Genomic DNA, 17,458 nt, shown 5'->3' on the forward strand with positions numbered 1-17,458 from the left:
TCTTTACTATTGTTCCTAGTGATTCACACTGAAACTCACAAAAGTGACTCTAATGCTTCAGGCTACAAACATTTGAGAGCAATAACCAATTTTCTAGCAACCCATGGACTCATTTATGCCTGAATGGCTCTATTGAATCATGTCCCTCATAGCTCAGTTGTGGATTGAAGCAGAAGACACAACCTAAAAGTTGCAAGTTGTTCTATTCAGGGATGTTACTCAGAATTTTAACTCTAGTAACAATCTCTCACACAGCTCTGAGGAACTGCTCCATAGAGGTAAGGGAAAAGCTGGGATATAGAGAAGGTGGTTTTTTTTTTTTTTTTGCTAGAAAAAACAGGCAGTTGACCATTAAAGGATCACTGATAATCACAAAGAACAGGCAACTCAAGTTGATGATTTTAGTGCTTTTCTTCAGTGTTTGAGAGGATGCAAGAATCTGGGCTTCTTAACAGTAGTCCTTAGATATGCATCTTAACTATTAAGGGTCATTGTCCCAGGCACAGAATGCTTCCTGCCTGTCTGCATCCTGATTTCCCCTCCGGGAACACCTTTGGGAAACAGCAGCAGTGGCTGTGGCTTTGTTTCTTTTAGAAGTGGGATGGGCTCAGGAATGTGGGCAACGTTGTCTGCCCACAGTAACAGAATTTGGAAAAGTCTAAAATAATAGACTTGTCCTCTGAGAGCAGGATGAGCTTGGGGGGAGTCTAAATTAATGTCTATTCACGTCTTTAAGGAGTAAAGCTCCTCCCTCTGGGGAGGAGAACCATTTCCTCGCATTCTTCCGGCTAGCTGACAGGAAATGCTCTGGAAGTTAAGGATGGCAGACACCCTTTCATGGGGTCTCCAGAGCACCCAGACCACACTACCTGGAAGCGCCTAGGCAGAGCGACACCAGCGTTGAGCCAATGAGGGATGAGGATGAAGACTTTCCCCCAGTGAGTGTGCGTCAGGGGAGGGATTTCCGGTCTCATCGCCTAGCGCTCAATTTGCTTAGCGCGTCCGTTGGAGCCGAGTACGCTACCGGGGAAACGTCGTGCTCCGTCGGGTATGGGTGTCCTCATGGAATGGTGAGGCGAGAAGCGGACACCCGCCTAGCCAGCCTGGTTGCCCCCCCTTTTTTTTGGCGTCTCTCCTGTTGGCTCGCTGGTCGGGGACGGAAGGGTCCAAGAGGAGGCTCTGTCCCCGCTGCACTCGCCAGACCCGGCGTAAGTACCGGCACTCGCGTCCCTGTCCAGGCAGAATCCGATGGCTGCGGCGGTGCTGCGGGACCCACCTCAGGTAAGCGCTCGTCCTCCCGGCCCTCACCGCCCTCGCCCCGTGCGGGCGTGCTAAGTCTCTTCAGTCGTGTCCGACTCTCTGCGACCATATGGACCGTAGCCGTCCATGTCCTCCGTCCATGGGATTCTCCAAGCAGTACTACTGGAGGGGGTTGTCATGCCCCTACTCCCGGGACCGACTCAGGGATCGAACCCGCGTCTCCTGTGTCTCTTGCTCTGGCAGGCAGGTTCTTTTTTTTTGCGGAGGGAGGGGGTTCCCTGATACATAAGTCGTGCATCAGTTCTAGGGAACAAATGGAGAAGGAACACTTGTTCTTCAGGAATTTAGTGGGGAGGAAGGAGGCAAGTGTGTACAGGCGTATGCCATTCAAATAGATAATTTCAGGGTAATTTTGTTAATAACTATAGATATAAAGATTGTTATGATAGCACTGGAAAAGGACATTGTTTTAAAAGTTCAGGTCAGTTGTTTTGAGTCAGGTTTTGAAAAATAAGAAGTATTTTGCCGAGTGAAGTAAGAGAGAAAATACGTCCTGAGCGGAGGGACTAGAATATGTAAATAGCAATGATAGTAATAACGGTCACAAAAATAACAGTAAACACACGGTGCCTACCAAGAACTGTTTTAAACCCTCAGTATATGTTATTTAATCTTAATAGTAATCATGTGAAGTAGGTGATAACTCTTTTATAGAGAAGGAAACTAGCACAGAGGTAGTAAGCACGTTGTAGAGACTCATAGCTGGTGTACAGTACCGTAGAATTTAATCTCAAGCAGTCTGCCTCTTACTCCATGCTGTTCTAAGGAACGAAAGCAAGAGGCTATATTTAATACATTTTTTTTTTTCAGTTCCAAGCTTCAGACATAGAAAAGGCTTTCTGAATTATAACACATTTAATTTTTTTTATTTATTTATTTTAATCGGAGGCTAATTACTTTATAATATTGTAACGGTTTTTGCCATACATTCACATGAATCAGCCAGGGTGTACCCCCCCCCCCCCACCTCCCTCCCCATCCTATCCCTCAGGTCATCCCAGTGCACCAGCCCTGAGCAGGGGGATTCTTTACCACTGTCGCCACCTTGGGAAGCCCACGCTGCGCCAGACACTTAAGTCCGGGGCCCACGCTCACTTGCCCGCAGCTCAGGCCCCGGGATTCAGGATGGTGAGGTGGTCGTCAGGTCGTTTCTGACCGCGTGGTGGAGAGTGGGAGAGCATGACAAACAGAGGGACCGTGAAATGCAGAGGCTTGTAGGTTGGACTAGCCGGAACCCCGGTACAACTTCTCTGTTTTCCTTTAGAAGCCAGATGCGGTGGGTCCAGAGTCAGGCCTGCAATGTTGCTGCCTGAGAAGTTGGCAGCAAGACTAAATTTGTTGGCAATTTGTTACACAAGTAATGAGATGTTTGAATCGCAGGTAGGAGGTAGTTTTACTGAAATCTAAAGACCTCCAACTAGTTGCAGAGAAGAGAACAGACTAATAGAAGTAAACGGGGGGAGGGGCAGCAGGAGGCATGGGATGATTAATTGTGGTAGCCTAATTGATTATTCATGGACCAGAGGGACTGCCCTCGATGTCTCAGGAATTCTGGATCCATTTTTGGAGATGGGCCAAGCCAAATTGTGGGTCTCGGTGACAGAAAGGAAGTAGCGAGTGATGACCCTTAGGGTTTTGGCGCTAGTAGATGAAAGGATGGAAGAAGGCCCGTCAACTGGATGGGGACCATGGCAGCAGATTAATTTTCCTTGGAAATATAATGTTTGGTTTTGCTCTGTTAAGAGTCTGAGATGTTTCAGAGAAGACTAGGTGTAGGCAACGAGTGGGCAATTGACTGGGCAGGTCTGGAAAACTGGGAAGGTGTTCAGGAATGGAAATTTTCAAAAGTGATGACTGTTGTGTGGAGCAGCGTGGAGCCGTGGATCACAGTTAGGAGGGGAATGCAGGTTATAGTAGGCATGTTAGTAGGTCAGAAAGACGTGTGTGCCCTGAGGAGTGATTCTTTTGCTCAGGGCCTGGATATGTTTGTGGGGATTGCAAACCCAAGTGAGGTAGAGAAGTGGCAGTGGGAACCGTGTAAGAGAGGTCAACCTGGCAGGTGGCCAAGGCTTGTGTGAGATGAATGGAGGAAAAATGGCTGAGGCGACCCAGGAGTAATTGAGACAAGAAGGCAGTGAGGCTGGGGCTACTGCTTGTTTAGTACTATATGGCTTCTTCAGGATTTTGTGATGAATTTTGATGAGATCTGGGATGTTTTAGTCTTGCTAGTGGATAAGGTCTGGGGCAGATGTCATTTATGAGTCACTATGTCTGGCTTAAAACTCAACATTCAGAAAACTAAGATCATGGCATCCAGTCCCATCACTTCATGCCAAATAGATGGGGAAATGATGGAAACAGTGTCAGACTATTTTCTTGGACTCCAAAATCACTGCAGATGGTGCCTGCAGCCATGAAATTAAAAGATGCTTGCTCCTTGGAAGAAAAGCTATGACTTACCTAGACAGCATATTAAAAAGCAGAGACATTATTTTGCCTACAAAGGTCAATCTAGTCAAGCCTATGGTTTTTCCAGTAGTCATGTATGGATGTGAGAGTTGGACTATAAAGAAAGCTGAGCAGTGACGAACTGATGCTTTTGAACTGTGGTGTTGGAGAAGACTCTTGAGAGTCCCTTGGACTGCAAGGAAATCAAACCAGTCAATCCTAAAATAAATCAGTCCTGACTATTCATTGGAAGGACTGATACTGAAATTCCAATACTTTGGCCACCTGATGCGAAGAACTGACTGACTGGAAAAGACCCTGATGCTGGAAAAGATTGAAGGTGGGAGGAGAAGGGGATGACAGGATGAGATGGTTGAATGGCATCACCAACTCAAAGGACATGAGTTTGAGTCCACTCTGGGAGTTGGTGATGGACAGTAAAGCCTGGCATGCTGTAGTCCATGAGGTCGTGAAGAGCTGGACACGACTGAACGACTGGATTGAACTGAAGTGATGTCTTGCGGGGAGATTTTTAGGGCTGGGGTTTTTACAAAGGTTGAGTGGAGAGACAAGTGTTGTGGTTGAAAGGCAAAGCTGGCAGTAAAGAAGTTGAAGAGAGTTGTGGGAATGTGAAATTCATGTCTGGTTTTAGGGTGGCAAATATGGAAGGAAGGACTGGTGGGAGGTGGCGAGATTGCAGGCCAAGCCCAAAGTTTAGATGGCATTTGTGTGCACCACCACCCCTTCCACCTAGTGGCTGCTGAGGGCTGAACACATTGGTTAATGGGCTGTGAGGAGACAGTGGCATCTGTTGCACCAGGGCCTGGCATCTTCTCTCATGTTGGGAGCTCTGGTGGCGAATATCTGAAATGGATTTGTATGGACATGGATTGTGGGTTCTCAGAGGGATAATGTTCAAGCTTTCATCTGTCCCCTTCATGACAGGGCGGTGTGACCTTCCCAGATGTTGCTGTGCGCTTCTCCCAGAGGGAATGGAGGCTCCTTGATGAGACTCAGAGACGCCTGTATCTGGATGTGATGCTGGAGAACTACACACTTGTATCCTCATTGGGTAAGACTCAGCCTCCCCAGTGACCTGGGCTGAGCTCTGTATCCTGCCTCATCTCACCTTTCTGAAGGAGGTGCTCTGTCCTCACGTGGCATAGGTGTTGGCATTGCCCTCTCTTCTCTCCAACCCCAATCCTTGCTGTGCTGAACTCTAATAGGGCAAGCGATTTGGTTATACATATGTATGTATACATCCATGTGTTTTCAGTTCTTTTCCATTAAATCGTTTACTATAAGTTTATTGAATGTGGTTCCCTGTGCTATACAGTAAATCGTTGTTTATTGTGTACATGGTAGTGTGCATCTGTTAATCCCATACTCCCAGTTTATCCCTCCCTCACTACTGCTTTGGTAACTATGAGTTTGTTTTATCTGAGTCTGTGTCTCTTTTGTAAATAAAGTTCATTCATACTATTTTTTTTAGATTCTTCATATAAGTGATATCACATATATGTTTTTCTCTGACTTACTTCACTTAGTATGATAACTTCTAGGTTCATCCATGTTGCTGCAAATAGCATTATTTCATTCTTTTCATGACTAGTATGTAATCCTCAACCCCCCACCCCCCGCTCTCCCCCACCCCACTGCCAGACACACCTCACACCTTGAGGCTTTGGGATCTTAGTTCCGTGACCAGGGATTGAACTTAGGCCCCAGCAGTGAAAGTGCCCAGTCCTAACTACTGGACCTCCAGGGAATTGGCTGTAATTACTTTTTGACCATTTTATTATAATATGCTTCAATGAAGTTTTTGATTGAACCTGTGAGCCTCATGTATCTGGATGTGTACTCTTTTTTCTCTAGTTAGAAAATTTTCAATCATTGTTTCTTTAAATGTGCTTGCTACCCCTTTCTCTCTGTCTGCTCTTTCTAGGACTCTGAAAATACAAATAATGTTTTGCTTTATGTTTCATAATCCGTGTATGCTTTCTTCACTTCATCTTTCTCTCTTTTTTCTCCTCACTGGATAATTAAAACACCTGTTTTCAAGTTCCTAGATGTTTACTTTTGCTTAGTAAAATTTGCCTGTTGATACTGTCTTCACTGTGCTTTATTTCATTGTATTCTTCAGCAGCAGAATTTCTGTTTGGGTCCATTTATTCGTTTGCTTTCTTTTTTAAAACACATTTTTATTTGGTTAGTTTTGGCTCTGTGGGTCTCTGTTGCAGTGAGTGGGGGCTGCTCTTCCTTGTGGTATGTAGGTTTCTCGTTGCAGTGGTTTCTTTTCTTGTGGAGCACAGACTCTAGGAGCATTGGGCTTGGTAGTTGTGCAGGGGCTCAGTTGCTACGGGCCATGTAGAATCTTCCTGGACCAGGGATCTTTGACAGGTGGACTCTTAAAAGACTGGACCACCAGGGAAGCTCTTGTTTGTTTGTTTTAAATGAGTGTCATCATTGTATTACTAAGGTAAACATTATGCCCAACAGATGAAGGTAATTTTACCAACTCGGAATTTTTGCAAGTACATGAAATTTCCATTTTTATTGTATGGTTTTCTCAGACTAGTCAGACCATTTCTTACGTATATTCCAGTGTAACTGCTTTGGAATGATTTTCAATAGCCATAAAATAAGAATGTACCAAGGACTTTCAATCTAAACAGAATTCCAAGTGACTGATTTTTAGTTAAACGAGGTAAATATGGAGGCTCAACAGGGAGGGGATATTTGTATACATATGGCTAATTTACTTTGTTGTACAGCAGAAATTAACACAACATTGTGAAACAATTACTCCCCCCAAAAAGACTGATAATATCATCAGATTATTGATACTATCCTTTTTCAACAGATATTTATACTCTTCTTCTAATACACCAGTTATATGTTTGAACATTCAAAACACAAAGACAGCACAAAAAGACAATAAAAGCTTAAGCCCATAGTCATAATTTTTTGACAGAAACTTAAGTATCTTTCCTGCAAATCACCTGGGTCTCCCATATTTCCATCTAGTTTTCACTTAGTTAAAAATAGATGTCTAAGGGATATTCATTGCAAAGAAACAGGAAAACAATAGAATGGGAAAGACTAGAGATCTCTTCAGGAAAATTAGAGATACCAAGGGAATATTTCATGCAAAGATGGGCTCAATAAAGGACAGAAATGATACAGACCTAACAGAAGCAGAAGATATTAAGAACAGGTGGCAAGAATACACGGAAGAGCTATACAAGAAAGATCTTCATGACCCAGATAACCACGATGGTGTGATCGCTCACCTAGAGCCAGACATCCTGGAATGTGAAGTCCAGTGGGCCTTAGGAAGCATCACTATGAACAAAGCTAATGGAGGTAATGGGATTCCAGTTCAGCTATTTCAAATCTTGAAAGATGATGCTGTGAAAGTGCTGCATTCAATATGCCAACAAATCTGGAAAACAGCAATGGCCACAGGACTGGAAAGTCCGTTTTCATTCCAATCCCAAAGAAAGGCAATGCCAAGAATGTTCAAATTACTGCACAATTGCACTCACGTCACAGGCTAGCAAAGTAATGCTCAAAATTCTCCAAGCAAGGCTTCAGCAGTACATGGACTTCCAGATGTTCAAGCTGGACTTAGAAAAGGCAGAAGAACCATAGATCAAATTGCCAACATCTGTTGGATCTTAGAAAAAGCTAGAGAATTCCAGAAAAAACATCTACTTTTGCTTTATTGACTATGCCAAAGCCTTTAACTGTGTGGATCACAACAAACTGGAAAATTCTTCAAGAGATGGGAACCCAGACCACCTTACCTGCCTCCTGAGAAATCTGTACGCAGGTCAAGAAGCAACAGTTAAAACTGGACATGGAACAACAGACTGATTCCAAATTGGAAAAGGAGCACATCAAGGCTGTATTCTGTCACTCTGCTTATTTAACTTCTATGCAGAGTGCATCATGCAAAAGGCCAGGATGGGTGAAACACAAGCTGGAATCAAGATTGCCGGGAGAAATATCAGTAACTTCAGATATGCAGATGATACCACCATTATGGCAGAAAGCGAAGAGGAACTGAGGAGACTCTTTATGAAAGTAAAGAGGAAAGTGAAAAGGCTGGCTTAAAGCTCAGCATTCAAAAAACAAAGATCATAGCATCAGGTCCCATCACTTTATGGTAGATAGATGGGGAAACTAGAAACAGTGACTAACTTTATTTTGGGGGGCTCCAAAATCACTGCAGATGGTAACTGCAGCCATGAAATTAAAAGACGCTTGCAAAGTTGTGACCAGCCTAGACAGCGTATTAAAAAGCAGAGACCTTACTTTGCCAACAAAAGTGCGTCTAGTCAAAGCTATGGCTTTTCCAGTAGTCATGTGTGGATGTGAGAGTTGGACCATAAGAAAAGCTGAGCACTGAAGAATGGATGCTTTTAAACTGTGGTTTTGAAGAAGACTCTTGAGAGTCCCCTGGGCTGCAAGGGGATCAAACCAGTCAATCCTAAGGGAAATCAGTCCTGAATATTCATTGGAAGGACTGATGCTGAAGCTGAAGCTCCAATACTTTGGCCACCTGGTGCAAAGAACTGACTCACTGGAAAAGACCCTGATTCTGGAAAAGTTTGAAGGCAGGAGGAGAAGGGGATGACAGAGGATGGGATAGTTGGATGGCATCACCAACTCAATAGACACGAGTTTGAACAGGCTCCAGAGTTCATGATGGACAGGGAAGCCTGACATGCTGCAGCCTCTGGGGTCACAGAGTCAGACACGACTGAGTGACTGAACTGAACTGAACTGAACTGAAGGTGTATACTTCATATATATACCACCTTGGTTCTCATAACTTTCGTTATTCAAGTTTTTAATACCCATAGAAGTCCAAAAGTGTAAGAATACATAAACTGTTCTGGTAATAGGTAAGAGCAGACTGTTAAAAGCGTAAGTTGTTTGTGTTATTTCAGCGTAGTAGAATGTCTTCTTTTGGAGACCAAGTAGAATAATTCTGCTAAAAGATCAGTGCAATAAAGACAGTCAGTGTAGAAACAGCCTTTCCCATGTATTAGCTGACACTCTACTGATATTAAGAGGATATAGTTGTTCTGTGTCTGCATGAAAGTGTTTGATTATAAATATGTGTAATGATCTTGTATTGTTCCATTTCTTATTTTAATATGTCTTCTTAGCTCCCTGTTGTATCGTATTAAGAATCCCATCTGTGATGTGATAGGGATTTCCGACATGTTCATTTATCAATTTGTCTGTTGATTCTTCACATCTGAGTGCCTTTTTGGAGAGTGGGCATACCAGAACCTCCAATATCACTGGTTGAAAGTGTGGGGTGATTCTTCAGTCCTGTTCCTCTCAGCCAGCCTTCGCGAGTTCAGTGAGTGCTGGTATCGTTAGTCACTTAGTCATGTCCGACTCTTTACGATCCCATGAACTGTAGCCCACCAAGCTCCTCTGTCCATGGAATTCTCCAGGCAAGAATACTGGAGTGGGTTGCTGTTTCCTTCTCCATGGGGTCTTCCCAACCCAGGCGCTGAACCCAGGTCTCTCACATTGGAGGCAGAATCTTTACTGACCGAGCCACCAGGGAAGACCTGTTTTTTCATTTTTGTCTCTTTGTTAAACAACTTGTTTTGTTTATGTATTGTTTACCTTACTTTGTTGAATTGTTGCTTTGTTGTTGCTTCACTGAACTGTGGTCAAACAATTATTTTGAACTCTTTGACCCTTTGTAGGTCTCCATTTCCTTGGGTGTGGTTTCTGATAAATTATGGTATATTTCTGCATTGGTTTCATGTTTCTTTGATTTTTTGTGTGTTTCCTGTTGCCTTGCATTTCTTTATGCTTATTTGATGGTGTAGTCATTTCTTCTAGGCTTCACATTACAGTTTTTGATGTGGGAAGATCTCAGTCTGTGGTGGGCTCAAGTTTGGGCTGTGGCCATTCTGGCTCTGTGAGAGGCCCAGCTATGTTGTTTTCTGTGTAGCTTCTTCACCTGAAGTCAGTGTCAATAAAGATAATCAAGATTGCTCAATCAGCAAGGTTGCGTGTGTCTGAAGTGGAGAAGGCTGCTAGGGAACTCCTGATCTCTTTTTCTCCCAGAGGACTTTGTCACCAAGGGGATCCTTCTTGGTGCACTATCGACTGTTGGGTACCTGATGGGTTGTAGTAGCACTGGTGTCTGAGGTGTGTGCATCTGTTGAGGATCCACAGACCTGGGGTGTTGTATACAGGCACTTTTGGAGTGACAGTAGTTCTGGGGTCTGGGTGATTGGATAGCCTCAGCAACCTTGGCTTTGGTTTGAGATATGTGGCTGTGCAGGGAGCAGCCATGGAATCTGCCTGGCTGCACATGTAGACAGTGGCTGTGGTTCTGTCAAACTGGCATGTCTATAGCAAAGTTTTTTCTAGTGCCTGAGACACAGGAGTACATGGTGTAGTGGTGGAGTCAGGGTCTGGAATGCTGGCACAGGTTTAGGAGGTGTGGCAGCCCTCCTTCTGGGTCAGCACAACAGCTCCTTCTGAGGGTGTTGACCAGTTCCTTCATACTCACCAGGGCATCCACTGTGACCATGAGTGTCAGATAACTCAGTGGCAAAAGTCCCAGTGTCCTCTGTAGAGCAGGCAGCTGTGTCTTCTGCACCAGAGGCCACTGGGACTGCAGTGGCCCCTGCCCTGTAGCTGAGAGAAATAGCCCAGTGGCAGCCCAGCCCTCATTTCCTAGTCATTTCCAGATGTCGCTTTTAAGACACTTTCCAGTGATCCATTCTGTATGCTTCTTCCTTTTATTATGTTTCACTGTGGTGGCGGTGGTGGTTGTGTTCAACAGTTAGGTTGTGTCCTACTCTTTACAACCTCCTGGACTGCAGCACTGCAAACTCCTGTCTTTCACTGTCTTCTGGAGTTTGCTCAGATTCATGTCCATTGAGCCAGTGATGCTTTCTAACCATCTTATCTTCTGCTGCCCCTTTCTCCTTTTGCCTTCAATTTTCCCCATCATCAGGGTCTTTTCCAGTGAGTTGGCTCTTCGTATCAGGTGGCCAGAGTATTAGAACTTCAGCTTTAGCATCAGTCCTTCCAATGAGTATCTAGGGTTGATTCCTTTAGGATTGACTAGTTGGATCTTCTTGCAGTCCACGGTATTCTCAAGAGTATTCTCCAACACAATTCAAAAGCATCAGTTCTTTGGCACTCAGCCTTCTTTATGGCTCAACTCTCACTTCCATACATGAATATAAGAGTCAATTCTTCACTGGACTCTTGTGTCTTCCAAGGCTGATTAATGTCCTTCATGGACAGCTGTTTATTTTTCACTGGTGGGGAAGGGTGGTATCCCCTATTCTACTATTTTATTGATGTCACTCTACTTGCGCTCTTTCCTGGGTCTGCTGTAGTGCTGAGTTGCTCTGGAACACCACCAGCCTTTCCCTTTTTCTTTTTTTTCCTTCAGTGCTCCATGTACCCAGTAATTGCGGTTATGGCTTTCTTAGGGAAGGGAATCCTTTGTGCATAATGGGATGGACATGACTCTAGCCATGGCACGGTGAGCTCAGTGGGCCTGGTCCTGCTGAATTATAGCTGGGGAGACTGTGGCATCAGGGCATTGTTTAAAATATACCAGGAAACTGTCTTTGTTCAGTGAAAACTTTGGTACTATTGCCAGTGACCACACCCCGTTTCTACCTTTACTCCTCCACTGTTGACTTTTTGCTGACCTGTCATTTCTGTTACTTTGTCATTTCTGCTATGACTTCTAGCAGAGGGATCATCTCCACCTCTCTGAACTCAACATCTTACCTGTTTCTCCTACCACGCTTTCTCTGTTACTCTCTGAACTTTGCCCATCATGCATCATGCTGTGAGGTGTGAATATATGCTTAAATTGACCTTGAAAAGCAAATGGTTTGTGATTGTGTTTTTGTGGCCGTGATCACACCCTTCTACTGAGCTTCACATCAGTAGTAGAAAAGGTCCTACAGGAAGCTGTGGACAGAGAAGCAAGCGCTAGACCCGCTGCTTTTCCTTGTGTCACACTCTACTTCTGTGTCCTTTTCTTGCTGAGCTCTCCACCAGTTTCGGACCCAGTAATGCATGGCAGCTGCTGCTTAAACTGATTTCCAACTCCCTAGTCTTAAAAAGTATCCCATTTCTTTGAAGGTCAGTCTTACATGAAATGGCCATACATTTATGGTGAACTAGCTCCCTCCCTATGAAGTCAACGTGCACTTCACTAGTGTTTCTTTGCATTCAGGTTGCTGCTGTGGAGCAGAAGGTGAGGAGACACCCTGTGAAAACACTGTTCCTGTAGGAGTCTCATGGACTGGATCTCCCACAGCAGCTCCATTTTCTCAGAAGACCCATCCCTGTGAGAAGTGTAGTACAGTCTTGAGATACGTTTTCCACTTGGTGGAGCAGCAGGGAACACAATGCAGCCAAAAACTGTTGAGGTGTGGGGCGTGTGCAAAAAAATTTTATATGCCTTTGAGAAGCTGTGTACATGAGGCTTTATCTTTTAAGAGCCCCAGAGTCCATGTGTCAGGGAAGCCTCTTACTTCTGGGAAAATCCTGGCCAGCATGGGACATCTGCAGGCCACTTATACTGTGGAGCAGCTGGATACAGCCACCCAGTGCAGATCAACTTCACCAAGCAAAAGTCATCATACCTCCGGAAAGTGCGAGAAAGTCTTCAGCCCTAAACACACACTTGTTCAGGACTGGAGTGTCTACACTGAAAGGCCATGTTTTGTGTGCAGGGAATGTGGGAAAACATTCAGGTACAAATCAACGTTTATTATGCACCAGAGAGTTCATCCTGGGGAAAGACTTCATTTGTTTATCAAAAGTGGCAAATCTTTTAGACAAAACTCAACTGTCAATCAGGATAAAAAAGTTTATACTCATTCAGGATCAGAGAAGTGCAGCAAATGTGGAAAATCCTTAAGCCACAAATCAGTCCTCGTTTCTCCCCAGAGATTGCACAATGGAGAGAATAGTTCTATGTGCAGTGACTGTGCAGAGTCTTTTTACCACAGCTTTGTGTTCATTGGACATAAGAGAGTATTTTCTGGAGAGCGTCCTTATAGGTGTAGTGACTGTGTGAAATCTTTTACATGTAGATCTGCCCTCATTTATCATATGAGCTCTCACACAGGAGAAAGGCCTTATGAGTGCAGTGAATGTGGGAAATCCTTTACCACTAACTGCATCCTCCGATCTCATCAGAGATCTCACACTGGAGAAAAGCCTTATAAATGCATTGAATGTGGAAAATGCTTCACCTCTAACTTCAACCTCCATAATCATCAGAGATCTCACACAGGAGAAAAGCCTTATAAATGCTATGAATGTGAGAAATCTTTTACCTCTATCAATGCTTTCCAGTATCATCAGATATCTCACACTGAAGAAAAGCCTTATAAATGCAGTGAATGTGGAAAATGCTTCACCTCTAACTTCAACCTCCATGATCATCAGAGATCTCACACAGGAGAAGAGCCTTATAAATGCTATGAATGTGGGAAATCTTTTACCTCTATCAATGCTTTCCAGTATCATCAGATATCTCACACTGAAGAAAAGCCTTATAAATGCAGTGAATGTGGGAAATCTTATACCTCTAACAATGGTTTCCAGTATCATCGGATATCTCACACAGGAGAAAAGCCTTATAAATGCTATGAATGTGGGAAATCTTTCACCTCTTCCAGCGCTCTCCAATATCATCAGAGATCTCACACTGGAGAAAAGCCTTACAAATGCAGTGAATGTGGAAAATGCTTCACCTCTAACTTGAACCTCCGTAATCATCAGAGATCTCACACAGGAGAAAAGCCTTATAAATGCTATGAATGTGGGAAATCTTATACCTCTAACAATGGTTTCCAGTATCATCAGATATCTCACACAGGAGAAAAGCCTTATAAATGCAGTGAATGTGGGAAATCTTTCACCTCTACCAGCGCTCTCCAATATCATCAGAGATCTCACACTGGAGAAAGGCCTTACAAATGCAGTGAATGTGGGAAATCTTTTATGTCTAGATCCTCATTCATTTGTCATAATAGAACTCACACAGGAGAAAGACCTTATGAGTGCAGTGAATGTGAGAGATCTTTTATCTCTAGGTCTTCCCTCAGATATCATCAGAGATCTCACCAAAGGCCTTATAAGTGCAATGAATGTGGGAAATCTTTTATTACTAGTTCCCATCTCCATCGTCATCAGAGAATTCACACTGAAGAAAGGCCTTATGCATGTGGTGAGTGTGGGAAATCTTTTATTACTCCTGCTGTTTTTCATTGCCATCAAAAAATTCATTCTAGTGAATGGCCGTATAGGTGCAGTGAGTGTGGGAAATCTTTTACCTCTAAATTCAACTTTCGTTATCATCAGGGGATTCATTCTGGAGACAGGTTTTATGTAAGGTGCAATGAATGCAAGAAAACATTTACTACTGTCGGTTCTCTCCGTAATCATCAGAGAGTTCATTCTGGAGAAAGACCTCATGAGTGCAGTGAATGTGGGAAATGTTTCATGTCTAGGTCAGCCCTCAAGCGTCATCAGGAATCACATGCAAGTGAAAGGCCTTTTGAGTGTAGTGAATGTGGGAAATCCTTTATCTTTAGAAGTACCTTAATTAAACACCAGAGCGTTCACACAGGGGAAAGTGCTTACGTGTGTACTGAGTGTGGGAAATCTTATAATAGTAAGTATAGGCTTATTGAACACCAGAGTATTCACAAAGGTGAAAGGCGTTATGAATGCAAGGAATGTGGAAAATCTTTTAACTTTAACTCTGCCTTGTACTATCATAAGAAAACTCACACTGGAGAAAAGCCTTACAAATGCATTGAATGTGGAAAATCTTTTATTACTAATTACCTCCTCCGTATACATCAGAGAGCCCACACTGGAGAAAAGCCTTTTGAGTGCAGTGAATGTGGGAAATCTTATACCCTTAGTTACCACCTTCGTTGTCATCTTAGAATTCATACTGGAGAAAGGCCTTACAAATGCACCAAATGTGGGAAATCTTTTACCACTGGTTACCAGCTCCGTATACATCTGAGAAGTCACACTGGAGAAAAGCCTTATGAGTGCAGTGAATGTGGAAGATCCTTTAGCAGCAAATCTGGCCTCCATTATCATCAGAGTGCTCACACTGGAGAAAGGCCTTATGAGTGTGGTGATTGTGGGAAAACCTTTGTCCAGAGAAATCATCTCATTATACACCAGAGAGCTCACACTGGAGAAAGGCCTTATGAGTGCACTGAATGTGGGAAATCTTTCATTTATGGCAGCAGCCTCTATTATCATCAGAGAGTTCACCGTGGAGAAAGGCCTTTTAAATGTAGTGAATGTGGGAAATCTTTTATTAACACCACTAAACTGCACTCTCATAAGAAAGCTCACACTGGAGAAAGGCCTTAGGAATGCACTAACTATAGGAAATCTATTATGAACAAATCACTTTGAACATTTGAGAGTTTACCCTAGAGGAAGGCATAAATGTACAGGGAATGTGCAATTTCCTTGTTGAGTATGGGGACACGGGAGGAAATTGAGGGGCCATTGGTCTGAATTGAATCTCATTTCAAGTGTTTCTGAGAGCAGCATGAATCTTTATTCCTTATTCAGATTAGAGATTATAGGGTATTGAGGCACTATTGAAAGGTATGTATTCTCCAAGCCTAAAAGAACCGTGTTTCCTGATGTCCACAAATCTTTGAGCTAATCTCATTATTTGTATGACCACTGGGCCCAAGGGAAACCACAACAGAAATTCTGGTTTAATAGGGAGTGGGGAAAATTGCAGGCAACTTGATGGAATGTGCCTCTCCTAAAAGTGCACCCTAATGTTTATATGACATTGACTTTACAGTATCAGTTTATATGCTGATTCTAGTGAATTTCACTCAAGGACCTTACTGCAGAGGCAGGAAAGGAAAAGGGGATATGACTCTTGCGATCTAGGCAGCATTCCTGCTGACTCAGGCAGAAATGCACTTCATTGTCCCCATCTTCGCTACCACTGATAGAAGACTATCTCCAGAGGACATGAGGAGTGTGTTGGTGGGTTCAGCATACAGTTGCAGAACCTTTTTTTCCAAAAAGAGTAGGACATACAGGGGTTTTTTTTTTTTTTTTTTTTTTTTTTCCATTTTGAGCCAATCTTTAAAGCTGTATCAAAGTATAATTTACATTCACCAAACTGCAGCCATGAAGTCAGACCACTGCTTCTTGGCGGGAAACCAATGACAAATCTAAATGGTGTCCTGAAAAGCAGAGACATTACTCTGCCGACAAAGATGTGTATGGCCAAGGCTATGGTGTCCCCAGTGGTCACTTACGGTTGTGAGAGCTGGACCATAAAGAAGGCAGAATGGCAAGGAATTGATGACTTCAAAATGTGGTGCTAGAGAAGACTCCTGAAAGTCCTTTTCACAGCAAAGAGATCCAACCTTGAATATTCACTGGAAGGACTGATGCTGAAGCAAGTTTTCACCTAGGTATGAACCTCTTGAGTCCTGATAATGCCGATATCTGTTAATGGTATGTTTACCTCTCCTTGCCCTTCCCACCTCTCCAATAACCATTGATGTACTTTCCCTTAGAATAGATAACATGTGCATTTTCTTGAATTTATCTGAGTGGAGTCATAAACGGCTTACTATTTTTGTTTTCCTTTGTTTCATAATTCTTTCAGATTCATCCATGATATATACAAGTATCTCATCTCTTTAGTTTTTGATGAGTAGCATTCTTATATTTAGATGTACAACTGTTTATCCATTCATCTTTTTCTGAGCGTTTAGGTTATTTCTAGGTTTTCATTCTTGAAAATAAAGCTGCTGTAAACATTTGTGTTATTTCTTTATGTGGATGTATGTTCCTTTTACTGATAACTCGGGTGTGTCTGAGTCACTTTGGTAGATGAATTTTAACACCTGATGAAACTAAGAAACTCATTTAAAATGACTGTTCCCCTTTGCGTTTCCATCTGCATTGTAGGAGTTCCAGTTTCTCAACATCTGTACCAATCGTTAATATCAGTCCTTTTAATAAGTGAGTCGAGCTGTCTCTGAGCTTTCAATTGGTTTTACTACATTTCCCTAGAGATTCATGATTTTTGAGCGTTTTTAATGTGCTGTTTACCAGCTGTATATCTTCTGTATAATTGCTGATCATATCATTTGCCTTTTTTAATATGTATCATCCCTGTTCCCATCACTTAAGTCTAGGCATTCAGCGAAACAATAAACCTAGCCCTGCTTTGTAGCTTTTGCAATTTTTAAAATTCTCAGGTTGTGAAAGTGGGATGTACTCAGGGAAGGAACTGATAAATTCTGCTCGGGTCCTCTGGGTGTTCAGTGGAAAACTAAACTTAGCATCCAGTTCCTTATGTTGTTCAGTCACTCAGTCGTGTCTGACTCTGAAACCCCTTGAAGTGCAGCACTCTAGGCTTCCCTGTCTCACCATCTCCTGATACGGCTTCTTACGTTCTGAACACTTTCTTCAAGGTTCTTGTCATCTTTCTCTGTTTGTAATTATTGACTCATGGCATCAGGTATTTCCCCTCTGTGAAGTTCACCACCACTTGGGTGGAGTCTCTTTTTCAGAGACTCCAGTTGGTTGATGGGGCCACTGTGGGTCTCTCCATCCCTGGTGAGACTTCTCAGGAAAACTA

General features: G+C 43.2%; 1 protein-coding gene across 1 annotated transcript; it reads left to right on the top strand.

The window, feature by feature from the left end:
• LOC102169215 (zinc finger protein 850) lies at positions 984 to 16,618 on the top strand. Its single transcript, XM_005693062.3, has 3 exons — positions 984 to 1,281; positions 4,714 to 4,840; positions 12,023 to 16,618. The coding sequence occupies exons 1-3, from the start codon at positions 1,249 to 1,251 to the stop codon at positions 15,199 to 15,201; spliced, it is 3,339 nt and encodes a 1,112-aa protein (XP_005693119.3). The 5' UTR covers positions 984 to 1,248; the 3' UTR covers positions 15,202 to 16,618.

The sequence above is a fragment of the Capra hircus genome, chromosome 18 (assembly GCF_001704415.2).
Source record: "Capra hircus breed San Clemente chromosome 18, ASM170441v1, whole genome shotgun sequence".
Lineage (NCBI taxonomy): Eukaryota > Metazoa > Chordata > Mammalia > Artiodactyla > Bovidae > Capra > Capra hircus.

What these genes read in the sequence shown, in the direction of transcription:
- LOC102169215 (XM_005693062.3), top strand. Translation starts at nt 1,249, where the DNA reads ATGGCTGCGGCGGTGCTGCGGGACCCACCTCAG. An exon ending in TGCTGCGGGACCCACCTCAG is followed by an intron (nt 1,282 to 4,713) that starts GTAAGCGCTCGT and finishes CCTTCATGACAG; the next exon opens with GGCGGTGTGACCTTCCCAGA. An exon ending in CACACTTGTATCCTCATTGG is followed by an intron (nt 4,841 to 12,022) that starts GTAAGACTCAGC and finishes CTTTGCATTCAG; the next exon opens with GTTGCTGCTGTGGAGCAGAA.